We start from the raw sequence: 19790 nt of genomic DNA on the forward strand, positions 1-19790 counted from the left end.
ACCACTAGTTTATACGAGGGGTGAAATGAATAACTTAGAGTTCAAGGATTAAGTGTTCTGGCTCTAGTATTAACACAGACAAAAAAATACTGATACTCTATAATATTAAAAACATAACTAACGCCCATAAGTACAATAGTCTTATTACACAAATGGCGTATTGCAATAATATCATACATGCACCCCTATGATCAAAGTATATCTACGCCTTTCTTGCGTCATCAAAACAGTTCAGCGTTAGGTAGAAGACGTGATTTTTCTAGATAAACACAGGGATAACTATAAAAAGGGAACAGAAAAGCATTTTGTCTTCGTTTAACGGTTTGTCCGAGTCTATATACTTTTGTTTTAGGCGACTCTCGCGTTGTTTGCTAGTTTCTGTTTTTATTCTCCTTCACGTGAAGTCACACGCGGGAAATTCCAGCGTGAAGACCTAGTGGAACAGCCATTTATAGCACTGCGAGGGCAACTCTGGTCTCACTTCCCCCAAAATATATGACAGAAAATGGAAACGCTAAAGAAAACAGTCTTGGCTTTGACATGCAGAACGCTGGGTCTGTGCCTCTGTATTTGTACTTTGTTTTAAAAACAGTTAATAGGCACAGTAATGTCAGCCGATAAACCTTACTGTACACCCCAATGCCTTTGATGGAAACTGTTCATGTCAGTCTAACACTGATCATCTATAATTATGCCAAAACAAACCCATTTCAGTAGGAGATAAACTCCTAGCCAAAGTTAAAGCATAGGACCTTGTAATGTCATTTATCCAATGAGAACATAATGAGTTTCTGCTTCCAGGTCTACATGAAAGCATTTAATAGTGTTTTGAGCTTTGATTTACCTGCTCCACAAAAATAACTTTTCTTTTCTCTGAAGCAGAAATGAAAGGACAGTGTGATTAGACCCTGAATATATTTATGTATCATCACTGATGCTTTCGGTTCGTTTTTTCAGTTACTGTTAATTGAAAGGCTGTGATCCCCTTTTCAGCCCTTCTGTATGTTCTCAAGGAACTGTGACTGTATCACTATAAAAACTGCTATAATGGCAAGCTGCTGTAGGCTTCACATGTCACTGGTATTACGTTTTCACTCATCCTGTTCACTTTGTTTCGTGACATTTTGATAATAACATGAAATAAGGCTGCTCTTTTAACAGAAATATCTAATCAACCAGTCTCATTGCAGTGCTTTTGGGCATGTTGGTGTGGTCAAGACTAGCTGTCTAAGTTCAAATCAGGCTTTAGAATGGGCAAGAAAGGTGATTAATGAGACTTTGAATGTGGCATGGTTGTTTATGCATTTATGTGTTAGACTGGTGGGTGTGAGTATTTAAGGAACTACTGCTGGGATTTTCCCGCGCAGCAATCTCGTGGCTCACCAGGAATGGTCTGAAAAATAACCAGTAAGCAGCAGTTCTCTGAGCAGAAATACCTTGTCAGTAAAGTACAGTAACTAAAGAAACCACCCGTTTCAACTAAAGTGTGCAGAAGAGCATCTCTGAATGCACAACATATCAAATCTTGAAAGGTCACACTGTGTGCCACTCCTGGCAGCTAAGCATGGGAAATTGAGGCTATATACTGCACCAAAATTGGACAATAGAAGAAAAGAAAAACATCGCCTGTTCTGATTAATCGTAATTTTTTATGTGACATTTAGAGGGTAGGGTTAGAATTTGGTGTAAACAGCATGAAAGGATCCATCCTGCCCTCTATCAACAGTTCAGGCTGCTGCTGGTGGATTTATGTTTGGGACTTTTCTCAACCATGGGTGCCACAAGCCAGTTTTACTGCCTTACTTTCAGTTAATGTATTTTGTTTTGCACTATGCATATTTTATATGCCATTAGGTCATTTATTGTGAAAATTCTCATGTAGGAACTATTGTACGAGCGAGCTACCTGTTGAAAATGGCAAGTTTACGGAAGTCAAGCCCAATGATCCAGAGCTAAAAACAGTACATGTGTTCAACACCAAAGTAGAAGAAAGGAGAACAATACTAGACCGTCTCACCAAATTCTCAGACTGGAGAAGAGCGGTTAAAGCTATTGCTCGTCTACAGAAATTTGTGAAGGATTTTAAAGGACTCACCCAAACAAAAGGTGAAAACACAAGTGTTGAAGACAGACAAAGGGCAGAACTGTTCATAATAAAACTTGCACAAGAAAACACATTCAGCAAAGAAATCAAGGACTTAACTAGAGGAAAAGGACTGTCAAACCAGTGTACCTTGATAGGCCAGTACACAAAACTGTGTTATTGCTAGAAGCAGAATGAATGTTAAATTGTAAACATGTTCCTATTATAATGTTTATGTAGAAATCACAATAGTTTTGTGATTTGGTGGGAGTTTTACTGCCTTACTTTCAGTTAATGTATTTTGTTTTGCACTATGCATATTTTATATGCCATTAGGTCATTTATTGTGAAAATTCTCATGTAGGAACTATTGTACTGCATTTTGGTTCCACTGGTGCACCTGAGGGAGATGCACGCCCATGTTGATGTGTGAGCATGGCAAGTTGAAGCAAGAGAAGCCAATTTAATTCAGAGAAAGTTGTTTCTTAAAAGTATCTGTAAAGTGCTCATTTCTGCCTCAAAGCATGGGTCAGCCAGCGAGGTATGTTTGTATGTTATATAGATCATTTTATGTCTTTAATTCACTCGTCTTACTATCTCATTGGATTTTATGTTATGTTTTAGTTCGACGGTGGCGTAGTTTGTGATCAAGGTGAAGCTGTAACAACCCCAAGATCTTACAACTAACATTAAAGCCAACTTCATGCCATCAGTAAAAGAACTCTTTATTGACTTTAAGAAGAGGTAGAAGTGATAAGCCAGTGTGCTCCTAGTGTCAGTACCAAGCCTGGATAAATTTGGATGGTTGTATCAGGAAGGGTAACTAATGGAAGACCTTTACCATAAAAAAAAAAAACCCAACCATGCAGATCATTAATTTAAAAAATCTGTTTACGTTGAACTCATTCTTTAGTGTAATTTTCTATTTTGTTATGTGATGTATTTATTTTCTTGACTGAAGTTGTTTTTTCTCTTTGGCTGCTATACACAGTAAAGTACTTCTTCATTGCCAATCAGGATAGTTTTGTGTGGTTGGTTAGTACTGGATGCTACCTTTACGTGTTCACAGTTCTATCAGTTTTGAAGAGACCCCCATCACCACTGGCTGAAATGCAGCCCCAGACTATCACAGAGCCTCCACCATATTTTACAAATTGTTGTAGACACTCACTGTTGTACCTCTCAACAACTATCATAAACCTCGTATTTTATTTGGTATTATAAATTTTGTTCTTAATCCTCCCAGTGATTTTCATATAGCAGCGAACATAACATCTGAGAATCTAATGAGATTCTTTATTAATAAAATTGTAGACATTAGGTCTCACATCATCCCTCCCATTTTGGACCTCAGCCGTCTACTTCGAGCCAGTGTCCCCTGCATTACTTAATGAAGTAGTCAGCAACTTGAAAGTTTTTTCATCAATTGTAAACCGTTTTATTCACCGCAGGAGTTTTCTTCCTTCATGCTGGTTGGAGTTTACATCCCTCCACAGGCCAACGCAAACAACGCACTGTGTGAGCTGGCTGACCAGATTACTACCCTGGAGAGGAAATTCCCGGACTCCTTTATAATTATTCTTGGGGATTTTAACAGAGCAAACCTAAACTACGAACTCCCTAAATACAGACAGCATATAGACTGCCCCACCAGGGACAACATCATACTGGATCACTGTTACACCACTCTAAAAGATGCCTATCGCTCTGTGCCCCGGGCAGCTTTGGGACATTCTGATCACTGCATGGTCCATCTTATTCCAGTTTATAGGCAAAAACTCAAACGTGCGAAGCCTGTAGTCAAAACTGTGAAGAAGTGGACTAACACAGCAAAGCAGGAACTGCAGGACTGTTTTGACTCCACTGATTGGACTGTTTTTGATGCTGCATCTGAGATGCTGGATGAGCTGACGGACACTGTGACATCATACATCAGTTTCTGTGAAGACGTGTGTGTACCAACAAAGACCTTTTGCACATACAACAACAATGACCCATGGTTCACTCCTAAACTCCAACATCTTCGTAAGGCCAAGGAGGACGCCTACAGAAGTGGTGACAGGGCCCTGTACAAGCAAGCCAGGAACACACTGACCAAGGAGATCAAAGCAGCTAAAAGCATCTACTCCCAGAAGCTGGAAGAACGGCTCCCAGCCAACGACCCTGCATCAGTGTGGAGGGGCCTGCAGGAAATCACCAGCTACAGACGCCCCCCACCCACTATTGAAGCAAACAAAGACCTGGCCAACGAGTTAAATACTTTCTACTGCAGGTTTGAGACAGACAGACTCCCACGCCCCACCCTCCCCTCCCCAGGGACATTGCTTCAGACATTGACCCCCAACACACCTTCCACCTCTCCCCCCTTCACCCTCCCCCTCCCCAATCCAGTCTCAACGACCACCCCCACCCTCCCCAATCCAGACTCAACGACCACCACCGCCCTCCCCAATCAAGACTCAACGACCTCCACCACACCTCTCATCCCCCTTTCCTCCTCACTGAAACTCAGAATACACACTGAGGATGTGAGCCGACTATTCCAGAAACAGAAGCCCAGGAAAGCCCCCGGACCAGACGGCGTCTCACCCTCCTGCCTCAAAACCTGTGCTGAACAGCTGGCTCCCATCTTTACTCGCATCTTCAACAGATCCCCATCACAGGACTGAATGACTACAGACCTGTCGCCTTGACGTCTGTGGTCATGAAATCCTTCGAACGACTGGTGTTAGCCCATCTGAAAGACATTACAGGCCACCAGCTGGACCCTCAACCGCCCGGGAACTTATGCCAGGGTCCCGTTTGTGGACTTTAGTTCGGCTTTTAACACCATTGTGCCTGAACTTCTCTCCTCCAAACTCTCCCAGCTCAGCGTGTCACCAGCTACCTGTCAGTGGATCACCAGCTTCCTGACAGACAGAAAGCAACAAGTAAGGCTGGGGGAGATCACCTCTGAAACTCGGTCCCTCAGTATTGGTGCCCCTCAAGGATGTGTCCTCTCACCCCTACTGTTCTCCCTCTACACTAACGACTGCACCTCCAAGAACTCGGCTGTCAAACTCCTAAAGTTTGCAGATGACCCCACCGTCATCGGCCTCATTCAGGATGGTGATGAGTCTGCATACCGGCAGGAAGTTGAGCGGCTGGTACTCTGGTGCAGTCAGCACAATCTGGAGCTGAACACTCTTAAGACTGTAGAGATGACGGTGGACTTCAGGAGACATCCCTCAACTCTGCTCCCCCTCACCATATCAGACAGCCCTGTGTCGACTGTGAAGATCTTCAAGTTCCTGGGTACAACCATCTCCCAGGACCTGAAGTGGGAGACCAACATCAACTCCATCCTCAAAAAGACCCAGCAGAGGATGTACTTCCTGAGACAACTGTGGAAGTACAGTCTCCCACAGGAGCTGCTGATCCAGTTCTACACTGGTCATTGAGTCTGTCCTGTGCTCCTCCATCACAGTCTGGTATGGAGCAGCCACTAAACAGGACAGGAGCAGACTGCAGCGGACTGTACGGGCAGCAGAAAGGATCATCGGCGCCCCCCTGCCCTCCATCCAGGATCTGTACCTCTCAAGAACCAGGAAACGGGCAGGGAAAATCATCACAGACCCCTCACACCCTGCACACAGACTTTTTGATCTGCTGCCCTCTGGCAGATGGTACAGAAGCCTGCAGACCAGGACCACCCGACACAGGAACAGTTTCTTTCCCCTCGCCATCTCCCTCCTAAACAGTTGACCTGTCACACTGCTCCCACTGCCAGACTGCAGCTGCACCTTATGTACATTGTGTAGTATTCATTCCACCTCATTGATTTCTGTATTTCATGTATACAAGTTTAGATTCGTTATTTATAGTTGGTTTACACAGCTTGTGTATGTATGTGTATGCATGTGTAATGTATATATAGACGTGTGTGTGTGTGTGTGTGTGTGTGTGTGTGTGTGTGTGTGTGTGTGTGTGTGTGTGTGTGAGTTAGTTAGTTAGTTAGTTAGTTAGTTACATTGCTGTGCTTGAGAGCCACCATACCGGAACCAAATTCCTTGTATGTGTCTGCACATATACTTGGCCAATAAACACGATTCTGATTCTGAACCTGAAGCCCTCAAAATGTATTTTGGATATTATTCCACCTAGCTTACTGAAAGAAGTTTTTGACACATGTTTGCTTTCTATTGTTAATAGCAGTCTGGGTCCGTCCCCTCTGATTTTAAACATGCTGTGGTGGAACCCATCCTTAAAATGCAGAATCTGGACGCAACAATTTTATCAAATTACAGACCAATTTCTAAATTGCCCTTTTTGTCAAAAGTTCTGTAGAAAATCGTCCTTATCCAGCTCCAGGCCTTTTTAGATCAACACAACATTGACGAAGTGTTCCAGTCTGGTTTTAAAACTCACCACAGCACTGAAACTGCTCTTTTACAGAGTTTTAATGAGCTTTTAACTTTTACTGACTCAGGAGACCCTGCCATCCTAATATTATTAGATCTCAGTGCTGCTTTTGATACAGTAGATCGCAGCCTTCTCATCTCTAGACTGGAACAACATATTGGAATAAAAGGGATTGTTTTGGAATGGTTTAAATCCTACCTATCTAATCGAACCTTCTCTGTTAAACTCAGAGACTCATTATACCCAAAGACCGTGCTTTCTTGTGGGCTCTAGCCTTGGCCCAGCCGGTTTTTCAATCTACATGCTTCCGATGGGCTCAATTTAAAAAAAATATGATATCTCGTTCCATTGCTACGCAGATGACTCAGATTTACGTTCCCCTGTGACGAAAATCTGTGAATCCTCTGAAGGGTCTGTTTGATTGTCTGGAAGACATTAAGGCATGGATGGCGCTACATTTTCTCAACCTAAATGAGCAGAAAACTGAGGTCATTGTTTTCGGTGCTTGTGACCATCTTGACCTTGGCCATCTAGAGATCTATAAAAAATCATCTGCAACAAATTTAGGAGTGATCTTTGACAGCAATTTGACAAACAGATAAATAACGTAATCAAGACTAGCTTGTTTCATCTTAAAGTTAAGCCTTTTCTCTGCTTCAGAGATTTTGAGAAAGCGATCCTTGCCCTCATCTCGTCTCGACTTCTGTAATAGCCTCTATTCTGGTATTACCGCTACATTAATTGGCCGACTGCAGCTATTCCAAAACGCTGCAGCGGGGCTCCTAACTGGGACGTGCAAGTGGGATCACATATCTCCCACACTTGCATCATTACATTGGCTGCCAGTCAGCTTTCCAATTGATTTAAACATTTTAACACTTGTTTTTAAGACGTTACATGGCCAAGCCCCTATATATCTTGCTGATCTTCTTCTTCGTCTTCTGCCTTGACTGTGTTATTGTACAGTACTTTGGTCAATAACTGTTGTTTTTAAAAGTGCTATATAAACTTGAAACTCTCTCCTGACTTCCTCCGGACATACTGACCAAAATTTCCACAACAGACCTCTTGCCACTGATTTTCAGTCCAGGGGCCCGTTCTTCGTACCTCGCTAAGTAAGTTAGCTGGATTAGATTGTTGACGATTTCGCGTGATCCTGGATCGTTCGGTTCCCCGAAGCTCATCCGGGACTTGCTGTCATAGCAACAGAGCCGTAAGCGTAAACCTGCTCGGGAGCAGGTTTACTTTATGTAAACAGGATTAGATCGCGGGCACGCAGGTATGTCCGCTTCATTTATACGAAAGCAACAGCGATATTCCACCACTGTTTCACCATAAATAAATAATATCAATGTAACTGAAGATAATGCAGCACTTGATCCTTTTATTGATTTCACACAGATACATACAGGTCATTTCCTAAAAAAGGGAAATGTACTATTAACATTCTATTACATGTATGTGATTATTACAGATGTAATTCATATTTCAGAGTAGTAATTGTAAATTACTTCGTGTAATCAAGATGAGAGACCACGGCTATAAAAGCGAAGGTGGATTTGGGAAGTCTGTCGCAGCCATGTCCTGTCCGTTTACGCGAGCAGCCCATTGCGGAAGGTGCAAGATTGATAAGGAGAGTTTTCAGAATTCAGCGTATATTGCGGGACAGACAGGATCCTTTAGCTCAGCGCGACAGTGTGCTCATAGAGAGATATCGATTTTCCCGTGAGGGTATTATTTAGGCCTACTTAACCAACTTGTTGACGAGGGGGTGCAGGACCACCACCTGTCTTTGTTTTTGCTCTGCCCTTTTCTTGGTTGCTGTTATAAACAAACAAACAGAGTATTCCAGGGTCTCTTTCCAAGAGACGAAAAGCAATATAAGTGATAAATATTACCATTCTGTAGGATATTCTTATATTTCCCTTTTACTTGTTCCCATGTTCTAGTGGGTCCTGTTGTGGCGCTAATGTGAAAGGGGATATAATATAACATATTATAATATAATATAATATTGGATAATATGGTGTGATATGATAAATCTACCCTACCGCCTACTGGTGTTGGCCAGAGGGGCCGATGGCGCGATATGGCAGCCTGGCTTCTGTCCCAGGGCAGCTGTGACAGCTACCAGTGTGTGAATGTGAGAGTGACTGAATAGTGGCATTGTAAAACGCTTTGGGTGCCTTGAAGAGCGCTATATAGATCCACTCCATTATTATTGTTATTATTAAATTACTTACGAGTTTAATTTGTCAGCAACTTCCTGCCAGCCCTCTCTCCTTGCTTTTGCAGCCTTTGCAGTGTTCCCTTGCGTTTTAATTAGACTCTGAAACTCCTAAAATCCCTCACTCAAGAGTTCTTGCTCTGCTGCCGAAAAATACCGAGCGCGCTCCTTCGACATTTTCGCCGACCAATCAAAGGGTTGCCGATCAATGTTTCTACTATCGATGCGTAGCCCCTGTTGGGCCACCCAGTGATCTCACATTACTTCATCCAGCTATACTAATCGTCAACAACAGGTGTGTTCGGGGAACCGGAATAGCGAGCTCAGAGTTAGCGCGATGATTTGATCTTGGATGTGTCATTTGATCTTGGATGTAGTAAGCGACGTACGAAGAACGGGCCCCAGTTCTGTAATCTTGCATAACTCAGCTTTTTCTCGCTGTTTGATTCTTTAAGACTGAAACTTGCATTTCTGATGACGTGTCAGCAAACAGTAGATGGTGCAGTCAGGTGCATCTTTTTGCTAGAATGATTCACAGGTCTGTGTTAACTTGCTTAAGTTAACATAAAGTATACATTATTATTATTGTTGTTGTTGTTGTTATTAAAAAAAACAGCCAACTTCCAAAGAAAGATGTTAGAAAACCTGGAGAAAAACAAAGTCTGTCTCACTCCAAGCAAAACATTAAGAAATAAGAGTTGGCTGAAGACTTTTACACAATACTGCTATAAAACAAACAAAAAGAAAACAGTTGAGTGAAGTTTGACAGATAGTGCTGGAGACTGCTGGAATGTTGTAATAATCCTGCAAGAGTCACCTCTGACAAAGAGTTTGCACCATCTCCTGGCCAAAGAGACGGTATTACAACCGTCTCAAAACTGCTCTTCCTTGTTTTTTTGCATTAATGCCAGTAAAGCAGGTATAAAATGAAATAACTCTGCCTGTCTAACATAATATAATAACAAGGAAGTTAAAGGACAGAATAAACACAGTAGCACATATACTATATTATGTTGCACACCAAATGTGGCTCCTACGTGTTCCTCAGACTGCGCAGACATATACAGCCACCAAGCACGCTCTGTCTTAACGCTGTATACATTCAGTCCAGCTGAAGTTTGAGTGCGCCTGGCACCCCTCAGCACAGTCATCTGTGAAGCCACTTTACTGTCTAGTTAAGTCACTCACAGCTTTTATATATGCAATTGTGTGTGAGGGAGCATGTGAACGCTGCACTACAGCTGTAGTGCAGCGTTCACATGCTCTGTCAGGAGTCACGAGTCACACCAGACCTAACATCATCAGCGGTGCTTCTGCAGTTCAGACTCCATTTGTAATGAAACACGTCAGTGCATTGCAAAGGCAGAGTCAAGTAAGACTGATGTCATCAAGGAGCAAATCCTGACATGTCCCCAAGCTGCTCCATTAGCAAACAGGAGGGAGATGTGTTGACACAGTGGCAGTACGTGGGTTACTCTGTGGCGACATGGGCATGTTTTCTGTTTCACATATGCCCCCCCCCCAGTGTGGACTTTAACCTTGCTGCATTCAGCGCCCTCAGTCTCATGTTTTCCAGGAAACTGCTTTTCCCTGACAGTATGCTTTTATCAGACAGATAATTTCACTACAACTCAGCTAAGTAATATAATAAACATATAAAAATGGTCTCCTCTGCATCTTTGAGTGGTTTCGTGACATTTTAGTGGTACATTCATCGCCTGGTTAACCATAAATCTTATTCATCAGTGCTGAGCGAGCCCACATTTACCAGAGGCTACATCCACATGTTGCAGCTTGCCTCACTTCTCAAGAGACGTGATGGCTGAGCTTGTTCGGCGAGTTCTGTGAGGTTAGAATAAGGGGACAGATGGAAGAAAAAAAGTAGTGCGGGGGAGAAAACAGTCTTTAGCACACAGTGTGAGCGTCATGCTCTCAGCAGCCAGTCGTGCAGCAAATAACAGATGTTTGCCTGCTAACAGCCAACAGTTTAATAGACCTAGCAGAATAATTCTGCTTAAAAAAATGCTGTTCCCTTTGTAGTGTTTACAGTCTTTGTCCACTTTTTATTTGCCAGTGTGTGGATAAAGGGCTTGCATCACTTGCATCACAGTAAATGTTCTGTGCTTTATGAGGGCTTTGTTGCTGATCTGTTGATCAGACAGTGCAATGAGCTGTGACTCAGCCAATCCAAAAAGTCCCTGTCATCGTCAAACAAAGGAGCAGCCACACACCTGACAAGAAGGAAGTCTTGCAGTCTTTCAGGCACTCGCTGATCAAACGTACTAGTCTGTGCGGGCAGCTGTGATTCTGTAGACTTTCTGGGCTGCGTTAGTGGCATCTGGTATGTTTATGGAAATCTGTCAAAGTCATTTAATCACTTTAATGTTCTTAATCTTAATACATTTATAATAAAAGCCTAACACATAACCCTGTCACCCATGATGGCATCATTTTTACAACCCCAGTTCCAAGAAGGACGCTGAGTAAAACCCAAACAAAAACAGAACGGATGACAATCTGCAGGTTTATCAATTTTGAATTATCAGAAACAGAAAGGTGGCTGTAAAGGTAAGTGGTCCTAAAAAGCCACAGTAGGAGGAACATTTTGCAACTAATTAAGTGAACTGGCAGCAGGTCAGTAGGATGACTGAATCTCTCAGATGTTTGCTCAAAAGTAAAGATGTGCAGAAGCCTGAAAAAAACACCACTTCATTTACAAATTGTGGAACCGTTTCAGAAAAATGTATCTTAAAGCAAAATTGTAAAGATTATGTATATCTGATCATCTGCAGTACATAACATGATCAAAATGTCCTGGGAGTCTGGAGAAATGTCTGTGTGCAAGGGAAAGGCCAACAATCAATACTGGATGCCCGTGATGTTCGGCCCTCAGGTAGCACTGCTGTGGGAATCTCTGCACGGGCTCAGGAACATTTCAACAAAGCAGTGCCATTCACAGATGCAGGCTACAGCCAGCCTGCAAGGACATGTAAGGAAGAAGCCATATATGAACACGATGCAGAAATGCCACTCTGACTCAAAGCTCATTCAAACTGAAGTCTTTTGTGCTAAAAAAAAAAGCCTTGTTCAAATGCCTGCATCTCTGACTGCAAGGTGGTGCATTTGTGCTTATTGAATCAACGGTTTTCACATCCGGAAAGCCGCCATCAGCACTTTAAGGTCTATACAGGTGTAACATATACTCCCATCCAGGTGATGTTTTTTTATTTTTTATTTTTTGTACATATTTTAGGAGGACAGTGCTAAAAAGCTCGCTGCATCTATTACAGCAGACTGTGTGCTGAACTGGCCTTCCTGCAATCCTTTGTTTGGGATGCTCCACGCTGTTTAACACAAACCTGTCCCAACTTTTTTGAGACACTTTGCTTCTATTTAATTCAAAATAAAATCATACATTTTCTCACTTTAAACTTTTGATATGTCTTCTATGTTCTGTTGTAAATAAAATAAAGTTTTATGGGGTTTGCACTTCATTGCATTCTGGTTTTATTTACGTTACACCTGCTACTCAGCATCTCGATATTACGGGGCTGTAACTCCATGTCACAGAGAAACTAGCGAGCTTTTCCCTCTTTGCTCAGTATACTTGAATCCCTGATTTTTGAGTTTTGCCTGTGGAAATGGCTAAAGTGTGCTTTCTGCAGCTGTGGCTGAACTTTGGCAAGCAGGCTGTATACAGGCGTAAGGACACAATTTGGCCTAGCAGATATTATGGACAATAGCTTGTGCAACATCCTGTCACTAAAAAGGACGACTAATGCCTTCATTTTATTGTAACCGTTTGGCTGTACCTTAGCATAATGGAGTGTGAGCCCTAGGGAGGTTTCCTTTGCCCCGGGCTACATGACTAATGTGATGGCAGAGAATGACTTAATCCTTTATCCATCAGGGCGTGAGGTACCAGAACAGACTCAAGGCTTAACAGAAGACATGACAAACCAACAGGAAGAAAAACAAATAACTTTTGTGATTTTGTAAATCAGGAACAGTCCTGAAAGCTACTGGAGAATTCCACAACACCAAAGATGGTGGGAGATTTATCATTTCCAAGGGAAGCAAAAGGAGAAAGAAAGCAAACGTTTTCATAGTTAAAAAAAAAATCTGATTGAACTGGTGATTATATGCATGCAGTGTTTTATGTTCCAGTGGCCATTGAAGCGAACATTTGTTTTGATCATGATTCAAAACTGCTGCAGAAGAACTTTTGTTTAAAAAAGGAAAAGGTGGATACAAATCAAAGCAGGTACAAATCAGCTCCCGCAATCCTAGAATTAGTTAACATCACCAGTATATAAGACGTTTAATAAATACTAGCGTGTGGTGTGCCTGTTCAAAGGAGTCACAGGAGACTTTTTACACGTGCTCTGTGCAAAGACAGTAAAGTTAACTAATTTAGGTCCATCTTAAACCACGACAAACAATACAAATCCCTCACATTAATCAAAGTTCTGGGGATTAGCACTGGTTGGTCAGCTTTAGCTTTACCGGCATGATGACTTCCTTCAAACTGCGGGCAAGAGCAGGCAAAATCCTTTAAGAGATCCTTTTCTCTTTTCAGTAGTGCACAGGCTCTCTTACAGACGACCCAGCAGTCTGAGACGCAAAGGTCAGAGATATATGCAAACAGCCTTGACCTTGCTGGGGCCTTGTACATGTCAGCATGCCAGAAAGATCCCTATCTCCAATATTTTGACTATAAGCATGAATGAGTGATGGGCACAGACGACATCTATCTCTTTGCTTCACTTTTGACAGTTCAAAGAGGCATGCTCCCACAAACATCATGATGCACGGCCTTGCCCCGTACAAAGTTCATCTATTAAATCTAAAATATCAAACCATGCACTGTTACAGTGCTTGTAATATGTCAGAATACTGATATATGCCTGTTAGTAGAATTACCCTTAGTGTCTTTTACAAAGATCTCACATTGTTTGCTAAAGTATGTGATGACATAAAAGTGATGTTAATAACTGTGACAGCTGCCTAGAAACTACGCGTCTCTGTTGTGGTTTGTGTCGTTCTGCCGGGGCTGATTGGCTGCATGTGCTACACCTGGGGCCAGTGAGCTTGGTTATAAAGGCTCCCTTCTTTGCTCACTGCTTTGATTTGGTTTCCTTGGTTAAAGCAACTCAGCTAAGTTTGTGTTGTAGCAGCTCGTGCCTGCTGTTTGCTACTGACAAACACATTTTTCTCCACCCGGTTCTACATCATCCTGTCTGCCTCTGTTTTGCCGTACTGTGACACAATTAGCTTTGTGGAACAATTGGCTTCACATCTACTTTGCTCAACAGGCAAAATCTGACTTTTTGTTTTGAAATGGTTAACAGTGCTGGTGATAGTGTCGCTGTGGTCTGGCAATCTGCTGTTGACCAGCTTGGACTTACAAGGGTATAATCTGGTTCTCCCGGAGACCCTGACAGGTGGTGAGCAGAGAGTTATGAGTTTATTGGAGTAGCTGTAGTGACTCGTAAAACACCGTTTTGTAAGAAGTTATGGTCACCGAGCTGTCTTTGCCTTGTGCTTTGTGTGTTTGGAGCTTGGTTGTGCCTACACCTGTTTGTATGAGGTTGCTACTGTTCTGTCCCTGTTAGGCCTACGAGCCGTTTATTCTCTTTTAGGCAGTTAAAATGTCAGTGCTGCTGTTTGGTTGTGTGAGGTTCCAGCTGTTTTCCATCCATTGTTCTGTCTTGATGCACGCTCAATCATCCAGGTAAGGAAATCCCCAAAGGTTGATTCTGTTCATCCGGACATTTTCAGTGGGAGAAACGTTTCGTCACTCATCCAGGTGACGTCTTCAGTCTCAGCTGACTGCAGGTTTCGCCAATCTTATAAACAGGACATTTGCATAATGACTGAAACCAGCCCACTGAAGGAAAAATGGGCTGGGAGGCCAGTTGGTCATGAGAATTTGCATATTCATGATCAAAAAACTAATCAAAAAAAGCTGCATTCTGCAGGCTCATTGGGCACCGCTGAATCATCTGACCCTGCGGCTGGGTTGGCTTCTGAGCAGCAATGAGAAATTAAACTGAAAAACAAAAACTAAAATATCAATGAAATTAACTGGAAAGGTTTAGGCTCAGTATGAGTAACATAAATGCTGACGGTCTGGCCTGTGTCTCTCCTGGGCCTTGGCTTTCTCCTCATTGCATGAGTAATCTGCATTTAGTGCCCCAGGGTAGGATTCGCCCTGTAAGCATAAAGCAAACCGTCTGATGCTCATTTAGCTGATAGCTTGGAAGACCAACTCAGACTGTGGCATTTAGCACAGATGCAGAGATACCTGATGTCCCTGAAGTTATAGAAGTGATGTGTGACATGGGGTATTTTGGTATTTGGATTGCCATAACACTTACAACTAAGACGGGTGAGGCACCTGACCTACCCCAGGCATTACCCATTTCCAGAGTTTGGAGAGAAATGCACTTCTGTCATTTCAATCTGGGTAAATTATTTTACACCAGGGTTTCACAGGTCTTTGAAACACGGGAAATGGTGCAACTGCATGTTTCAGCTGTGCTGATGGGAGAAACCTTCCTCATTTGCTGGTCTGGTTGTGTATAAGTTTCTACCTGTCGGCATTCTGCGGGACTCTGCTACTGAACAAAATCCATTTTTGCCAACCAGGAAGAGGTTTGTGCTTCTTCTGGGCTCCATGGGTCACTGCAGTTATAGATTTTGTAAGAATGTTTCATCTGTGTTTGCTCTGACTTTACTTTTAAAGGCTAAGACGAAGTATGTGTGGTATTCTGCGTCAGCAAACTAACTTTAAAAGTGCTTCTCCAGGCACTGGAGTTGCTGAGTCACCGAGTGGGACATGCTGGCTGGGTTGTTGCTGCTGTAAATTTGGTGAGTATGATAAAATTGTAACGAGTAAATATTTTGAATTTACTAGTATAAATAAGGGGGGACAAGGTTAAGGATGTTTGATTCAGGTGCTGTCCAGGTTCCCGATGGGAATCCCGCCTCAGACACTTTGTTCCTACAGGTTGTCACACAACCCGTAAGGACAAAGTGTCTGTTTTGGTTTTTGTGTTGCGGGTTGTGCTCTGTTTTACAGGAGCTGATTAAAGGAGCTATTGGCTGCATGACCTACACCTGGGCCTGTGAGCTGGGTTATCAAAGCTTCCTCCTGTCTGCTAAAACCTGTTATCTTTTGCTTATATACCAGATTCCTGAATTAGCGCTTAGCTACAGGATGCATAAGAAAAAGGAGACGTTTTTAAGGCTCCGTCATACACCCGTGCATGCTTTACACTACTGACAAACAAGTTCTGTTTGTTCTATGCGGTAGTATTAGTTCCCACCTTGTCCAGCCACTCTGCTTTGTTGGGAAAAGAAATGCATTACATTCATCATCAGAATCATTAAATCAAAGTAAAACTACAATTATGCGATTCTCTAATTGTAACACAAGTTCAGATACATATAGATGACGGGGACGCCGGAACAGTGGCATAAAATAAGCCTGAAGTTTCATAAAACATCCATAAAGTTCCAAAAGGCATTTTAATATCAAGTTACTGACTAAAGCTAAACACATTCTGGAGCACAAATCACTCACGTTTTCTGTTTACCGGTTTGACTGCTTGAATTATTGTGTATTTTTATCTATTTCCTCATCATTTTCTAAACTCTTTTAAAGCAGATGACAGTTTGAGAGGGGAAGCGTGTCCTTACTTCACTAAAAGATTTTGCATCTCTGTGTGAGGAGTGAAGCTGTGGACCGGATTGAGTGATAAACTGAAGCGTGTCCAAGCATGACCCAGTTTAAAAGCAGCACAAATTTTTCTTTTTGCAACGTAGAATGACCTTTGACCCACTACTTACACACTACATGTGTGTATATCTGTAAATACAGGCTTTGGTTTTGGTGTTTTAACATGTTCATAATTAAACCTCATATCTATATTTAGCGATATCTAAACTGGTGTACCCAGTAATATTATACTGGTGCTGTGAAGGCTGTCCCACCGGTTCATAAAGAATACAACGATGAGTCAGACTTCTTCTTCAGAGACTGCTTCTAAAAAAACACGGTCAAAGCTCTTTGCCTGTGAGTTTCCTGTCCAGGCCTGTGAACAGGAAGAGGTTGAGCACAACTCTCCTCAGAGCTCTGATCGTCTCCTGTTTGAGGAATTCAACTTAAATTCAGAGGCATAAAAAAATTCCCAAAAACCAATAATGCAGAAGAATCAAAATTCACAGTTCAGCCAAGTATCACAATAAAGTAACACAAAGATGGATACATATCAATCTTCCTCTCAGTCTTCCTTGTTTGACTGCAAGTTTGTCATCACTGAGACTGTATTTGGTTACGATCTATCTCGGCGCTCTGTCTCTGACAGTTAAGCGGCATCCTGCCAGTTCATAATCTCCGTTTAGGGCCAGATAACGTTCTAATCTTTGGATTTTAGTGTCTTTTTTTTCCCTAGTATTTCAGATAGGGTCCTTTGCATTGTGTGGAAACGGGTGTGTCAGACTGGTCAGGGGATATTTGAGGGGAGGCATTTAATCAGTCAGGCAGTTAGTTCCTCTTCTCTGGGCTCGACTCCAGCGTTTTGAGGACTTGAGACTGGAGGGTTCACTGGAACAAGATTTAAGGTTAAATAAAAACAAATCGAGGGCTCTCCTTTGAATGTAAATGATCGCTGTGTATCTGCATATACATATGTATGTATGTGTGTGTGTGTATATATATATATATATATATATATATATATATATATATATATATATTGCAAGTTTTTTCAAAAAGGTCTCAAAGACTTTAGAGTCAGACCTGTTACAGATCGTCAACTTTTCTTTATTATCAGGTGTGTTTCCAGAATCACTAAAAACTGCTGTAATCAAACCTATACTGAAAAAGGACAATCTTGACAAGACACAAATGAACAACTACAGGCCGATCTCAAATCTCCCGTTTTTAAGTAAGATCATTGAAAAAGCAGTTTCTCAACAGCTCAGTTACTTCTTAAAACAGAATAATTGCTACGATGCCTTCCAGTCAGGTTTTAGACAGAACCACAGCACTGAAACCGCTCTGACCAAAGTGTTTAATGACATATGTCTGAATACAGACAGTGGAAAAATGTCAGTCCTAGTTTTACTGGATCTCAGTGCAGCATTTGATACAGTTGACCACAACATATTACTCAAACGACTGGAGAACTGGGCAGGTCTTTCAGGAACTGTACTAAACTGGTTCAAAACATACGTAGAAAACAGGAAATACTTTGTGTCAATAGGTAACTTCACATCTGAGCAGACAAGTATCACATGTGGAGTTCCCCAAGGTTCCATCTTGGGACCCCTTCTGTTTAACATCTACATGCTCCCACTGGCACAGATTATAAACAACAACAAAATAAACTACCACAGCTATGCAGATGACACACAAATATATATCACAATGTCACCAGGAGACCGAGGCCCTGTACAGGCTCTTGGTAAATGCATTGAGGAAATCAATGACTGGTTGTGCCACAATTTTCTCCAGCTAAACAAAAACAAAACTGAAGTAATAGTCTTTGGAGCCAAAGAAAAACGATTACAGGTCACCAGAGAACTTCAATCTATACATCTAAAAACCACAAACCAGGCGAGAAATTTGGGTGTAGTGATGGATGCAGACCTAAACTTAGAAAAACACATTAAGACAATAACAAAGTCAGCTTACTATCACCTCAAGAATATATCAAGGATAAAAGATCTGATGTCTCAACAGGACCTGGAAAAACTAGTCCATGCATTCATCTTTAGTAGGCTTGATTACTGTAACAGCATCTTTACAGGTCTACCTAAAAAATCAGTCAGACAACTACAGCTCATTCAGAACTCTGCTGCTCGAGTCCTCACTAAGACCAAAAAAGTGGACCACATCAGTCCAGCTCTGAGGTCCTTACACTGGCTGCCTGTCCGTCAGAGGATAGACTTTAAAGTTCTGATGCTGGCCTATAAAGCTCTGAATGGTTTAGGACCAAAATACATCAATGACCTCCTGACCCAGTATGAACCTTCCAGATCCCTCAGGTCATCTGGATCCGGTCTTTTATCAGTTCCCAGAGTCAGAACCAGACACGGAGAAGCTGCATTCAGCTTTTATGCTCCTTATATCTGGAACAAACTCCCAGAAAGCCTCAGATCAGCTGAAACACTCAGTTTATTTAAATCCAGGTTGAAGACTCACCTGTTCTCAGCTGCATTTGAATAAAGCACCAAATCCACACTTTAAGCTTAAATTTCAAAACTTACATTTAACTACTGATTTTATCTACTGTTCTGATTTTATCTGTTTTGATTTTATATACTGTTGTTTGTTTGTTTGTCTGTTAATTAGTTAGTTAGTTTATTTGCTTGTTTTAATCAATTTTAAATCATGCTTTTTATTTGTTCTTGTTTCTAATGTCTCTGTAAAGCACTTTGAATCACCTTGTTGTTGAATTGTGCTATACAAATAAACTTGCCTTGCCTTATGTTAGGAATTTGTTGGTGTTGTTATTTGCAGAATGCTGCTTCTTTCTTTATTGCTCGCTCTTTAACCTGGAGTCAGTCCGTACGGTCTAATTGCCTGGTCAGCATTCAGTAACACCAACAAGAATAGAAAGCTTATTGCTGTTAAGTAACTGAAGATGAACTAATTTAGATTAAACACACATTGCTTGGGCAGCATGAAGGTTACTGCCATTGCCTCATAGCAAGAAGGTCCTAGTTTGAATCTGCTGTCTGACCAGGGCCTTTCTGTGAGGAGTTTTGTGTGTTCTCTCCACGTACTCTGGCTTCTTCCCACTGTCCAATGACATGCAGTTAGTGGGGTTAGGTTAACTGGTGATTCTAAGTAGATAGGTCACATAGGTGTGAATGGTTTCACACAGAAGGGCGTCCCCTGCCTCTTGCCCTTTGGCAGCTGGTATAGGCTTAAGCTCCCCTGCAACCCTGAATTGGATGAGCAGAATAAAGTGGATGGCTAGACATCTTTCTCTAATCTGAATTTGTTCTGAATGAACACAATAACATATGTTTTAGTGCCGTAGATGCTTACAGGTCAGACAGTTT

The 19790-nt window shown here is 42.0% G+C and overlaps 2 protein-coding genes across 5 annotated transcripts in view; both read left to right on the forward strand.

Annotated features, from left to right (window-relative positions):
- The window catches only part of LOC146660124 (uncharacterized), a 220847-nt gene that overhangs the window by 178052 nt on the left and 23005 nt on the right, over nt 1–19790 (forward strand). The gene's annotated exons all lie outside the window — the stretch shown is intronic.
- On the forward strand, nt 217–4828 carry LOC146660130 (uncharacterized). Of its 3 annotated transcripts, none has more exons than XM_085419871.1 (2): nt 217–321; nt 3535–4828. In XM_085419871.1, exon 2 carries the CDS (start codon nt 3550–3552, stop codon nt 4750–4752), a length of 1203 nt encoding a protein of 400 aa, XP_085275997.1. In that variant the 5' UTR covers nt 217–321; nt 3535–3549; the 3' UTR covers nt 4753–4828. The 3 variants fall into 3 exon arrangements, with proteins under 3 accessions (XP_085275997.1, XP_085275998.1, XP_085275999.1); XM_085419872.1 differs by having other exon boundaries at nt 230–554; XM_085419873.1 differs by lacking the exon at nt 217–321 and adding an exon at nt 2337–2624.

This window comes from Rhamphochromis longiceps, linkage group LG10 (assembly GCF_057381845.1).
Source record: "Rhamphochromis longiceps isolate RC_006_pf linkage group LG10, R_longiceps_female_GT1.1, whole genome shotgun sequence".
NCBI lineage: Eukaryota > Metazoa > Chordata > Actinopteri > Cichliformes > Cichlidae > Rhamphochromis > Rhamphochromis longiceps.